Below are 14,835 nucleotides of genomic sequence, written 5' to 3' on the forward strand. Positions count from 1 at the left end.
ACTAACCTCATTTCTGGATGAGGGTCATTCCTACTTTCTTTTCTCCATTTCTCATACATACTTATTCTTTTCCTAAATTTATGTCACCTATGTATACCTTATGGTATACATTCACCATTAAATTTTTTAGATTAAAGAGAAAACAAATCACAATTTTATTGTAATATATCTGAGTAATATTTATAGTTCATCTGTGAATAGTTGATATAGGAAGTTTCAAATAATTGAGTAATCTATGATCCAAAATATTATTATTAAAAATAATAGATGTCCTAAAGCTCCTAACATACACAAACTTGTAGATTTTCTTAGAAATATATTTCATTATCTTAAGATATATACACAGTGAAGATTCTGATTGTAATACTTATATTTGCTTTTGTTTTTAGGTAAAAATAAAATGAGCAAAACAGCAGTAGCAACAACAGCAACAAATTCAGAAAAATGCTGTAGTAATTAAAAAATATATTTTGGGAGTTACCTATTGGAAACAGAATGTTACAGCTTAAGAGTTCAGATTTTGTTGCTAAAAAAAGCACTGTTTTTATCTTTTGTAACTGCTCCACTATTAAGAATTAATTTTCCTATTCTTATTTATTGAGCTATAATGAGGTTTAGAGGCAAATACATATGATTAAGACCAAATGAAACTTAATTTTCCTCAGCCAGAGCTATAAAACATGACTTTGCTTCTTAAACAGTCCGGTTCAGATAGGTATCACTCTGGGATAAAGAATTCTGCAAACTCAAGAAATTTTAGGTATGACAGATAGGTCTTCATTGGTTACTTCATATTGTAAATTATTTTGCTCAAACTATAAAAGTCTGTTGTGTCATTTAAGTTTGAAGAAGAGTTTTATTTCAACAATATGGAATGTAGGAATAATTTGAAGGAGAGGTTAATTTTCTGCCATAGTTTTAGGATAATTAAATACCTATCAAGCTGTTTAAAACAAAGTTTAAGAATGAGGGCTAAGAAGAAATGAACAAATGGAATTTGGTTCAACACAATTACTTAGGACAGAATAAGAGTAAAGAGGAAAATAAGTAACAATTACAACAAACATAATGATATCTAGTCTGACTGTGTTGAGGGGAGTCTTCAGCTAAGCATGGATTAGAAAAAGGTGCCTTTGAAATTGGCTGAACTCAGGACAGAAACTTTGGACAAAGTCCCATTCTACCCACATTTTCAGGAATTTTAATAGATATGTATATCAAGTTAATAAACTATAAACATTCCTCAATAGTAAACTACTACTTATATTTTCTTCCAATAAATATTAATAAAATTAAATGAATTAACTTAAAACTTTTCAGAGTAATATTACATATAAATTATTAAGAAAAATAAAAATAGAAATTAGATCTATCATGGTATTTTCAAATTATTTGATTTAACATAAAACAGTATGATGTTAAAATAGGAAACTCAGGTGTTGAGTAGTGCCTGTGCTGTGTACCATTTTCTTTGTGGATGAAAGCTCCCTGAGGTGAATCAGGAATCCCCTTCCAGATGGTGATGGGCTTGGGATAGCCAGGGTCCATGGTTTTCATTTCTTCACTGTATCTCCAATATCTAAAATTAGATGAACACAACCATAAATGTATCATGCAGGTATTTATATTTTATTTGATGCTTGCTGTATGCTTTTGCACCTGCTACTGACATTAAAAAAAAAAAACTTGTTTAAATCACTGGAATGATAACTGACATAAAAATTATTCTCTGTCTTATGCAGTGTATTATTATCCATATCCTTTATATGATAAAATGAGTATCCAATCTTTTAAAGTTATTAATCATGCTAAGAGCATAAAGCAATCTAATAAAATTTTAAGGCATGAGTTACCACCAAAAATCATACATACACTTATGCATGCCCAGATAGACACATATAGAGGTTAAATCTTGATGGCTATAAAGATCTAATCCTGAACAGAACAGATAAGTACTTGGTTTTATTAACCTTAGAGTTTTAGATATGTAGTTATAAATACAACAAACCAAATCAGTGATGAAGATATAAAATATTGTGAGCTAGTAACTGCCGTGAAAAGAGCAAAACATAAAGTGTTATAAAGTAAATATAAAACATTACAAAGTAAGGCATTTAGAAACATATTGATATTTGAGGCAAGAAATGAGAGGAACAGCAAGTCTCAGAGAGCTGCATTGAGAGAACAGGAGAGAAAGCAGGAGACAGAGAGAGAGCAGGGGAGTGAGAGCAGGAGAGAGAGAGAGCTTGAAGAGAGCAGAAGAGAAAGCAGGAGAGAGAACAGGAAGGAGAGAGCAAGAGATAGAAGGAGAGAGAGCAGAAGCGAGAACAGCAGAAAGAGAGCACAGGAGAGAGACAGAACAAGAGAGAGATGGAGAGAAAGTAGGAGAGAGAAGGAGAGGGAGAATAGGAGAAAGAGGGAGCAGGAGAGAGAACAGGAAGAGAGCAGAAGAGAAAGCAAGACAGAAAGAACAGGAGATAGCAGGAGGAAGAGAGTAAGAGCACAGGAAAGAGAGAACAGGAGAGATCACAGGAGAGAGACAGAGCAGGAGAGAGGGAGGGAGGGAGGGAGAGAGAGAGAGAGAGAAGAGAATGCAGCAGTGAGGGATCAAAACTGAGAGAGCAGCAGTAAGTTAGGGTCAGGGATTGCACAGGTCACCACAGCAATAGGAAATGAACCTAGACATAATCTAAAGATCACTGTTGAGTAAATATTTCATAAGAATTTAAGGTCATATGTAATTACTTCTTAAACTGAACTAAGTACAATTTATGACAGGGAAATAAGGCAATACTTAATAGCATAGATAACTGAGAACACATTTTCCCCCAATTATTGAATCTACAGATGCAAGAACACACTTTGTAATTGTATATTATACAATTTGTATAGGATTAAGCATTTTTTTGTCTGGGTTTTTCTTTCAATGATAAATTAAATAATGGAATATCACAATGTAGTTTTTTGCAGATGATATAACTGTAAGCTAAAGTGAAATTTAAAGTGTCAAATTAGCATTATGGGGAAAATCCTGAGGATAGCATGGCCACTTAATAACATCATTAAATTCTCAGAAATCATATTAGTTTTCTGACAATCTCAATATAATAATATATATACTTTATGCAGGGTATCATGCCTATAGACTGAATCCACACAATACATCATTTCATTACACTTGAATTGCTCAATGATCTCCACTTATATTGTAAATTAAGTCCCCTGTGATAGTGTGCAAGCAATATTTATAGCATCTCTAGTACCAAGTTGAATCAATGATCCAGCAGTGGAACCTAAGCCATCTTTCCTCTATTTTAATAATATGAAATTTAAATTTAAAACAACTCTTCAGTTCATAGTTCAGTATGATGTAGGATTATGCTGTCACTAGTACTTTGCTAGACACAGCATGCCTATGACAACTTTGCTGGCCATTTTTACTCTATTTTCCTTCAATATTGGTTTTCATTTATTTTGAGATTTTTTTTTCTTTCTCCTGAGTATTCCTATAACACTCAGCCATCAATATTCATCCAAACACTTATATCATAGGCCGTGGAATATTCATAGCAATCACATTTCCATAAATTATTTTAGCAGTACAATTTTTTATTAGAAACTACATATAAGAATATAATTCTGGGTGAATTTGTCAAAATAAGTAAGTTTTTCCTCTCCTCACAAGGAGTGGAAAGTAGAATTTGAGATCACTTTGCATCTGAGGGCTGGTATCTGAAGACATTCTTAAGAAACAGAACCCATTTTTTTTTTATTATTACTTTTTCTTATTTTACATATCAATTCCAGTTCCCTCTCCTTCCCTTACTCCCATGCCCCATGACTCCCCCTCCTACTCCATTGCACCCCCTACAACTGCACAGGAGGGTGATGCCTTCCAGGAGGGATCATCAAAATCTGTACGTCATTTGGAGTAGGGTCTAGGCCCTGGCCTCTGCCTCTAGACTAAGAGAGCAACCCTTCATTGGGACCGTACTACCACAGTCCTTTCATGCACCATGGATACATCCTGGTTACACTGTCAGATGTCCTTTAGTCTGCCCAGGCCTTCTAACTAAGACCTATGTTCAGGCAGTCTGAGTCGGTATAATGCTGGCTTTCGAGCTATCAGTCTGCCATCAGAGAAACTAGGATACAAGGAGGAAACTAAGAGATTCATGCAAGGTCCCTCATAGAAGGTGAAAGGAACAAGAGCTCCTGAGGGAGTCAGAGCAGTGAGTGAAGGTGGAGTTAGGAGAGAGAGGAGGGGAGGAGAGGAGAACATGTGGGACAAGAAAGATTGAGTCGGGGCCAGAGACGAGAGCGAAAAACAAGAGATACCATAGTAGAGGAAGCCATTATAGGTTTGAAGAGAAAACTGAATCTAGAGACATGTCCAGAGACCTACAAGGGTGACCCCACTAACAATCTGAGCAACAATGGAAAGACTATCATTAATGCCCTTCCCTGATAATGAGATTGATAATTAACTTATATTTCATCATAGAGCCCTCATCTACTAGCTGGTGGAAACAGAAGCAGATACCCACTGCTAAACACTGAGCTGAACTCCTTGAATACAGCTGCAGAGAGGGAGGGGTGATAGGAAAAGGAGTCAAGACCAGGCTACAGAAACCCTCAGAGACAGCTGACTTGAACAAGGAGGAGCTCATGGACCCTCAGAACCCATTTTTATAGCATTATTTTTCTTAGTCTTGCTTTTCAGAAGTGGCAATAAAATTAAACTATTTGGAAATGGTCATAATTATATTCAAAATGAAAAAAACTCCAAATGTTTAAAAAAAATCAAATTTGTATTAGCAATTATTTCTTTCAAAAAATAAATGGTTACAGAAAATCTATACCAGGGATACACATAGAAATGCATAAATGTATTTACACATATATTTAATTATATCTTAAATACATATTAATATCAAGGGAAGAGGAAGAATATAGTGTATTCATAAGTGAGTATATTAGATGAGTATAGTCAGTGAAATATATTTAAAATACACTGACAATCTTTCTGGCATACTAACTCTTGTGTTTACATACAAATATGTCATTATTTACAGTAATGTCTATCATTGAACTTTTCAAATCACTAAGTAACTGCTAATGTATGTGTCTGTAGTATATCATATATATACTGACCTGTCTCCTTTGAAGAAATAGGTTTTGCCAACATCTTCCCACCAAATGGCAGAATCAATACCATGAGGAGGAATTCCATTCCCAAGGGTAATCAGGTCATGAGGATAACCTGGTTGAAGAGTTGTATCCTTGAACACCCAGTATTTATTACCTGTGTGAAATAAATGTGCATACAGAATGTGTTAGTGAAACATCAATTACAAGATACCTGTCAGTGTAGGCATGTAAGTTACTACGCAACACATCCTGGAAATAAGTCAGTCATAGTCACACCCAGAATATTGACATTCTCACTCAAACATCACTTTTAGAAACAGATATGATAGTCCAAGTAAAAACAAACAAAAACCTATGTCAGTCACAGGGGTTCTCTGTCTTTTGCTGTAGGATCAGGATGTAAAGTTTTCAGTTACTTCTCTAGAACCATACCTATCATTACTAATGAACTAAGGCCTTGAAATTGCAAGTCCCCAATTAAATGCACTTTAGGGTTTGCATTCATCATAGGGTCCCTTCATAACAACAGAACATAACTAATATATTTAATCTTATCTGTAGATTCAATTGGCCACTGAAAGTAGTTTTTTCCCTAAGCAGCTAGGAAGCCATTTTATTTTGTTCACTTTTAGTCTCTAGCTGTTGTTTCTGAATGGGATTTATTTTTAATTCAGCAATACATTAATGTTGATGTTTCCTTTTTCTTACTATAATTTTGGCTTTTGCTTTCCACACATGGTGGTTCTCAGTTTGCTATTTTGGAGGTTTTGGTGTCTTTGGGATGTAGGATCTGGTTGGATAAAATAGGCCACTATGCCAGCTCTGTTGCACCATCACACAGGCCTACCTGTTCTGCTTGACTTCCCACTAGGATGGGCTAAAACCCACTGAAACCGTAAGTAGAAGTCAAGCTTCTTCCTTTAAGGTGTCTTTTGGGTATTCTGTCCCAGTGAAAAGGAAAGTGGCTAATACAGATCATGAAATCAATTCTGTAAGAACAGATGAGGACTTTTACTAATACTGAGACACTGGCATTAAAATCAGTAAATACCAATTGTCTAAAAGAACTTCTTCCCTCTTTGCCTTCCAATGAACAATTGTATGACCCAGCAATCTCTTCCAAACCATACCCTCTGGAGGCTGACATTTAGAGATTAGTGAGTTTTGTGCTTCTTAACAGATGTTATACCTTATCTGTTTTTATAGAAGTTTAATCTTCTCTCAGACCAGAGTATAATACATTGCAAAATTCATGCTACATCTACAGATGTTAAAAAAAATATAAGACAACATGCTTCCTTGAAAACAACACAATACCAAATGAAACCCATCTCTAGCTTGTAATAACTGGTCATCTCATTTATTTTCAAACCTTCTACTACAATTACACACCATTTAAACTAAAATACTGATTATTTCAAGTATAAGATTTGAATGCTAAAGAAAGTTTGAGGACTATCATTATCATTCCTATTAATAGAAGAGGTTAGTGAAAAATAAATGTTGCACATATAACTGCAGAGACTAAAAAGCCAATGAATAATAACAAACACATTCAAGCTCCCACAATAAGAATTTACATTAAATTTAGTGAAAATATCTTTGCATTTTAAAAATAACATGCCTAACTTTAAAGAATGAAGAAGTACCACTCAAGGAAGGGGAATTTGATATCACTGAATTGACAGATCACCGGAATACAATGGTCAATGAGTAATGAAACATACTGAAAACTAACATATTGGACTTCTTAGTCTATGATTGCATTGGTAGAGACCTCAATGTGATCAAATTAGGGAAGGGACATGGTCAATTTTAATTTTCAAAAGATTATTCAGGGTCTTTTGAAATAGTGTTACAAACAGAGAAAAAAGAAATGAGACCACCAGCTTTTTGTGAGAACCAACTCACTAAATGTATATATTCAACAACTAACTTCCTACATCTTGTATTGTAGGCACTAGTAAGAAAGGGGTGAACGAGAAGGTCATTTCCTATCTCCTAAGGCTGATCATCTAGTAAGGGGATAAGGGAAAAACTAATCTTAAGACAGGAAAAGTAACAAGTAAAAACAACTTTGAAGAGAAAAATGCGTATGTTGAATTAAAGGACATGAATGGGATGGAGAAAAACGGGGATAGTTTTGCATTGAATTCAGGAAAGATCCTCACCCAATCTTTGGTGTATGTGTACATATGGGTGTGGTAGGTAGTATCATTTGCAGGTGTGCACACATGACAGTGCATGTGAAGGACAGAATCCAACATCCTCATTTCCTAGGAACTGTATTCTCACTGGCCCAGAGCTTTGCCAAGATGGCTATGCTGGCTGTCTAGTAAGCCTTCAGGATCAATCTTTCTCTACCTTTACCACACTATGTTTATAACTCATAACACAACCTCTATTTAATATTAATTTACACATATATTCAAAGACACCAGATCAGGAAGGGTTGTTTGATATGGAAGAAATATTGAAAGCAGGTGGTGTAATGGGAAAACTTTGCTGTATGTTTAGAAAAAAAAAAAACTATTGCAGCTCACATGGTAAGGTTAGAGGTGAGGACAAGGAGTCTATGGAAGTTTGAATCTTATTTCAAAAGACACAGGAAGTCATTGAACAATTATTTAAAATGGTTTTGAGATAGTTTGAGCTAAATGATAAGAAATAGAGTTGGGAAGAAGAAAGTGTACTCACAATCCATTATGAAGTTAGAATTGATAGTTTCACTGATTGACTGGAAGAAACATGAATAAATAATCGCTGAGACTGCTCTCAGGCTATGCTTTATATAGATAGACAAGGGAATGTGAGTGTTACTCAATAAAGCAAATATGATTAGAGATGGGTGGGAAGCTGCAGATTCAAAACAAGGGTGTGAGATAGTAGTGATAGCTCTACTTAAAAAAATACTGGTAGAGGTAACTACATGCCAGTATAATTATAGAAATTTGTAGGGTATAAGTATAATGTGACATTTGAGAACGTAAGACTCTGTGAAGTCATCTGGGGAAGAGTAAATAGCAGTTACAGGATAGCCATACTAGGCCTCTAGAAAGAAATGCCTTTTAAGAGGTCCATATAGAGGACTAGAGAAATTTAGACAAAGGAGAAATATTATGCATGGTGATGACTAACATAGTAGTAATGAGTAGAGATAGAAAGAGATGGCACAAATGAACAAACTGGTTTTCTCTAGTGCCAATGCCAAAAACTCTGAAAAACTAAATAGTATATGCTGTTGTGATTTTTTTCCACACAATTAACTTATAAGTGAAAGATGTACTTCATTTTAAGATCTGTGTTATAGTTTCATTTACCTTTTGTGATCAAATATCCTGACCAAAAGCAATTCGGGGAAGAAATAATTTATTTCAACTCACAACTGCATTTTATATTACATTGCTATGGGATAGTCAAGGTGGCAAGAACATGAAATAGCTTGTCACATCACATCCACAGTCAAGAGCAGAGAGAGAAATAAATGAATGCATGCTAATTTGTACTCAACCTGCTCTCTAAACTTAGGTAGTCCTAAATCAAAACCCAGAAAATAGTGCTGCCATAGAGGGCTGTGTCTTCTCACATCAATTAACAAGTAATCCAGGCATCTCCCCAAAGACAGGCCTTTAGACTAATCTAGCCAATCCCTCATTGAATCTCTCTTCCCTGTGGAATCCAGGTTGTATACACTTGACAGTTAAGATTAACCATCACAATCTATCTCCTTATTAATTTTATTCAGGCAGGTGCTGTAAAACTTAGGCAGCGGATCATATCATAAACTGTTCATTATCTTTTCATATTGAATATATCATTACAGTCAATGGATTTTTCTGTCACTAGAACTTGTCCCTTGAAGGCCATTTTTATTGTCAGTAATATAAAGCTTTTCCGTGGTCTTTTCTAAAAGCAAGTACTCCATAACATTTTTTTTTTTTTGCATGTGCTCCCTCTACTTCAAGACAGGGATGATGAGAAGGCAGAGACTGGGTAACACAGCTGAAAAGAAAGAAGATAGACACAGTAAACAAGAGCAAAACTGTGAGTGAATGAGACACCAGGTACTCTCTAGGAATGGTAATTTTGCACAGCTCCTGTGCTGTGAGTTATCACATGTCTTCTCTCAAGTTTGATGAGAATCACTGAAATAGGAGATGCAAGTTAGCTGTGGAGCAGCATACAAGGTACTAACTCTTGTGGTCTTTATGAACTACATATATGTAATATTAATTATCAACTTGAGAGTAGTGGGGGCATGGAGCAGGTTTGAGGGAAGGTAGCTGTGAGGTGCTACCTGTAGCAAGGGAAGGGGTCATGTAATTCTATTTTACTTGACAATAAATCTAAAAGAAACAACCAAAAATGAATCATAGGATCCATTAAGAAGAAAGCAGACAGAATGTAGTCTCCTTGCAGGAGAGATAAGAGCACAATTCAAGGAGTAGCTAATTTTCAGAAGAAAAAAATCTTAGAGCCACACATGGTCATATGTGCTTTTGGTTGCAGCTCTCAGGAGGCAGAGGTAGGCTGATTTCTGTGAGTTTGAGGTCAGCGTGGTCTTCCTAGTGAATTCTAGGAGAGCTAAGGATATTTAGTAAAAAAATTCTCTTTATAAAAATTAAAAATAAAATAAATAAGATATTACACATATGTACACACTCAGTAAATATTATTTATTAGGCAAAATACTTTTCAATATCCATATATTCATTGTGAAAATTTTAATGGGTTGAAAATACTGTCAAAAAGGTATTGGGGGTGTTAGGTTTTTGTAGCCTTGGTTAGTGAAGCATTTAGCAGGTTTGAAGTTAAATAAATATGGAGGATGTCATATCTACCAATACAACCTGTGAGATCATGGGTAAGTCACTATGTGGAGGAATTCCTTTCCTAATTTGTATAACATAAACTGACATTTCTCATTCAGAGATGGTTAAAAATTAGATTTTGAATGCATATACAAAGATGCTCAATTTCCTTACCACATACTCTGTGTTTATAGATCTCTCATATATATACATACATATATGTATGTGTATTTATAGCCAACAGTAAATTAACATATCTATGTTATTACTTATTATTTAGGACTTGGCTTAATTTTTCTCATCTACATTTCAGGAGTTCAGGAACACCTAAACTCTGGAAGTCACCAAACTTCTTTGAAAGATTTATTTTCTGGTTTTACAATGATATCAAATAAGCAGAGAATTTTGAATTCTATACCAGATTGTTACACTGGAGTTTGAAGCTCAGATTTTGTTTCAGGAGATCATTCCTAACAAATTAGCACCTTCATTTGAGAACTTTAATACCCTTTCTGACCTCCTAACCTAGTGTTGCTCCTTGGAAATATAAACAAAAAAGGCAATGCAAATTTATGAACAACTTTTGGTTATATAGGTAATATTGGTGTTAGAAGACATAGAAGAAAACAGTTTGAATTACAAATGAAAATAACACTAATTAAAATAAAAAAACTAGATTTTTGGAATACTGATATGGTTAAATATATGATATCATTGAAAAGTTTCAGTTATCAAATATTAAATTTTACTATACAATTAAATGTTCCTGGGATAGGTTAAAAATCATTAGTATGGCAAGTGTTATTATATTTGAGATCAAGGTCTCAAGAAAGTTCTTGATATGTATTCTTATTATAAAATTGTGTTATAAAATTAAAAAGTTATAATTAAATTAATATTTATAATTAAAGTAATGCTAGACACACGTCTGGCATCTAGTTTTTGCATTAAGCAAGAATCCTGAAAAATCTAGTTTAACTTTATTTTTTGTTATCTCTCAGAGACAAATAAGTGCTGATTACATTCAACTACTTACATGAGGTAGTTTCCTTTGATTCATTGCACTGTATAAAACAGAAATTACTTTGATCTCAAATGAACTGTATTAGAACTTCTAAAACTCCCAAGAACAATGATGTGTGAGTAGCACAAACATGTGCTGGTTCATTTGAAATAAAGTAATAATGCCAGGAACAGAAACTAGTCTGAGATAAGCAAGTTTTGACCAATTTCTGGTGTTTTTAGAAGATTCTAATTTTTCTCTTTTGCTACACATCTTTTTTAGTACTTTTCTTCTCAATGTTATGAGCCTCATTTTGTCTTCAAATGAATATTCTTGGTTCCATTCTGTAAGTGATCTTCTTTTTTTCTTTGCCTTTGGAAATGAAACTGTCAAACGTGGTAAGAATTCCTGCTTAAAGTTATAAAGTGATAACAAAAATAGGAATTTGAGACAAATTTTAAAATGCTTGATTTTGACAGTTGCTTGTTCTGCAATTTAAAATTTCCTTTCAACTTCAGGGATATTTTTACCTGTTCTACTTTCTACACAGTCTATTTTTGATATTATTATTTCATAACCATTCACTCAATCTGCTTTGTAATTGAACGTAAACATCTGCCATGATTATGTTCCCCAAATGTGACTCTATGATATCAATGGTACCAGAGAATAATGGAACAGTTTTGTAGAATCAAGGGTACAAAACATATTCTTGTTTTACCTTCTAACAGGCACATTCTTTTTCTTACTCCTTTGACTACAGAAACAATCTTATGAACCCAATGAAGAAGAAACATTCAGAGTAGCTGCCAAATGTAAGGTAGAGGAATAAGGGGAGGAAGGTAATATAGATCACATAAGCATAAATGTAACCCAATCAATCATTGCACATGAAATAAATGTATGCTGAGAACAAACTGTTTTGCATCCATCCTCATACCCAGCTCACACTCACCTATACATAGAAGAATTTAAACTCTCTCAGCAAGTGAGACATTATGCAAAAGACTTTGTTCAATTTTTATGTTTTAAAAGCTTTTAGTTATGTATAGGGAATGTGTGTGGTTCTGTGAATGTCGTTACCAGGGAAGTTATCACTACACAGGTGATGTGACTGTGAGCTATCTGGTAAGAGCACTAAGAACTAAACTTTGGTCCTCTGCAAAAGTAGCATCGTTCACCACTGAGCTTTCTTTCCACCCTGTGAAATGACTTTATTTTTGTTAAAAGGAAAAAACTATACATCTATACATTTATTGCATTTTTAAATATCACTTAAAATATCAAATTTTGTGTTTCTTCATTTTACAAAATCTTAAGGGTTTTTATGGAGAGCATATAATTTAATAGAAAATCACATTAAAATAAACAAAAGTAAACTATGGAAATTAGTAAAAACAGAATATCTATAACAAATATAACATGGTGGGATTATGGAAAAATATGTTTGATGACATATTTCATAATGATTACCAGTGTAGATTTTTTATTAGAACACACATTAAAGTCATTTCAAGATAGTAGCATATAACATTAACTTAAGATTATGCATTGCTTTTAATGTAGCTTTGGTAAATGGATTACCTGTCTATTAGGACTTAATTCCTCATTCTAAAAAGAGTCCTAATACTAGGATATAAGGCAACACAGGAAGTTGCTATGAAAGAGGAAACTCTTCTGTGAGGGGTTCCAATTTAATTAGCATATACTCTCTTATTCAGTAGTGAACTATAATGAGAAATGTGTTATTTAGGTGTTTATATTTAGCATGCTCTAGACATAAAAAAGAACTAATTCTAATACCTATGACCCAGCATATGCGAATTTGTAGAATACTAATAGATTTCCTCCTTTATATAACAGCTTTGTTTGGCATTTATATCATCATATAACAAATGACAAGTGAATAATATGAATTTAAAATATATAATTTGTAAAAAATTGATACTTGGCACATATAAAACTTTATGTACACATATAGCTACACCTGTCATAATGTCAAATATCAAATAACTATAATAATGGTACTTTTACTCCCCCCTGCCCCGGTTTTCCACAGGCTTGCCTGTATTCCTTTCCATTTCCCTCAACTCACATCTCTAATCTGTATATTAATCTTGGTGAAATTTTTCTCCATATTCACTGAAGTTTTATTGCACTGCATAAAATTAAGTTTTCAAATGTCTTTGTATATTCTGGGGACAAGTGGAAATACACACACAAGACACACTGTTGTGTTTTCTACTTTAAAGAAAAAAAAAGAAAATCTTTGTGGATTACAATTCAGCCATTCTGTTTCATTCCTAAACTCAAGCCACGGATATCTCCAGTATTTGGTATAAAACACCGAGAGAATCAACTGCTTTCAGCACAAGGTTGAGGCTATTGTGGATTCATTTATGCTCCAACATACATATCAGAATTTGTGCACAGATAGCCAATGGTTTAAGCAGTATTTGTTGAAAAGTCCTTGGTTTTACCTTACTGAAATTTTCTGAAACTTACAAAGAAATCTGTAAAGAAAAACGTTACTTTTAGCTATAAATTTGGACCTATTTCTGAACTAGCTGTTCTCTTTCACTGGTACCTAATTTTATTTCTTTATGCAAGTTACTTATTGTCTTTAATAGTAGCTGTAAAAGTAGACTCAAATTGATGTAATAATCTCATAGACTTTATTTTTGAATAATGAATTTTATGTGCATGGATTTTAGTTTCTCAATGACTACTACAATGAAGACTATAAAAGTTTTGAGTAGAACAGCAATGGAACTATAGATAAGTGTGATCAGATTTCACTTTGCAGTGGTATTGATTGTTGTACCCATGAATAAAACATACATAACCTAAAATTTCTTTACATTTGTTTAGTGGAGTGTTGTAATATATAAGTGCTATGTACTGTTTTACAATCAGACCGAGAAATATTTAAACTTTTAAATGATAAGACCTTTAACATTTTTCTGTACTAACATGTCATTGGAAACAATTCCCATTGATTATTTGGTTGGTACTTTTTTTTTTTTCCCCACACTGACACACAGTGTGAAAGACATTTGCAAAGGTACTTGCATAATGAATCTTCTTGGATCATAGTTCAGTAGCTTTTCATATTAGTAAAGAGCTTCATTTACTATCTAGCATAGTAAAGAACATTTTTAACTTTGGAAAACAGTTATGTGGACTTGACTCTCATTTAGCTTGCTGTTCTTTTTAGCCATGAAACAGAATATATGAAGAGACGTTGTCTGGCCCTCTTCATATCACACAATGGGAGTTAGGTTGCAGGCTACTGAGTTTCTCCTAACTACCTTTCTCTTTTTGAACATTGTCTTGCCTTCATTCCAAATTGTATGAAAGTAAGATAAGCTTTGGTGTTAGTTTACAAATATTATAGTTATTATAGTATCTCAGTCCCTTTATAATTGTTCAAGATATATAAACAAAATGATAATTCTACAATCTCGTTATCTTACTATATTAACGACCAACTTGAGACTGTGTCTTATAATCTACATAGGAACAAACAGGTATGTCCATAAAGTTTTCTTTGTTTCTTTGCAATATAGATGCTTTTTATTTGCAACCCTTTACTAGATATAGGCTTTAAGAATAAGATGTGTAGGATGCAGATATTGTGATTTACTAAATTTTATACTCCATATTTTTGTACCTGTAACTATTCTTGAACTTTATTCCAGATCAATTTCATGATAATGATTGAACACTTCAGGTCTTACCTAAAAATTTATTAGGCAGGGGCAATGCACTGATTATTCTTAAGCAATTAACTCTCCCAATGGCCCCATCCCCTCACCAGGCAATAATTGGCTAACTTCTTGAGCATGAATATGTGGTTGGAAGCAGAAG

The 14,835-nt window shown here is 33.7% G+C and overlaps 1 protein-coding gene across 1 annotated transcript in view; it reads right to left on the minus strand.

Annotated features, from left to right (window-relative positions):
• Nucleotides 1-14,835, minus strand: part of Mmp16 (matrix metallopeptidase 16) — a 236,945-nt gene that overhangs the window by 1,615 nt on the left and 220,495 nt on the right. The window contains exons 8-9 of the mRNA XM_051198439.1: nucleotides 5,155-5,305; nucleotides 1,464-1,579 (exon numbers count right to left, since the gene is read on the minus strand). Of these exons, the coding sequence (XP_051054396.1) occupies nucleotides 1,464-1,579; nucleotides 5,155-5,305 (267 nt within the window). The remainder of the gene's footprint in view (nucleotides 1-1,463; nucleotides 1,580-5,154; nucleotides 5,306-14,835) is intronic.

The sequence above is a fragment of the Phodopus roborovskii genome, unplaced genomic scaffold (assembly GCF_943737965.1).
Source record: "Phodopus roborovskii unplaced genomic scaffold, PHOROB, whole genome shotgun sequence".
In the NCBI taxonomy this organism is placed as follows: Eukaryota; Metazoa; Chordata; class Mammalia; order Rodentia; family Cricetidae; genus Phodopus; species Phodopus roborovskii.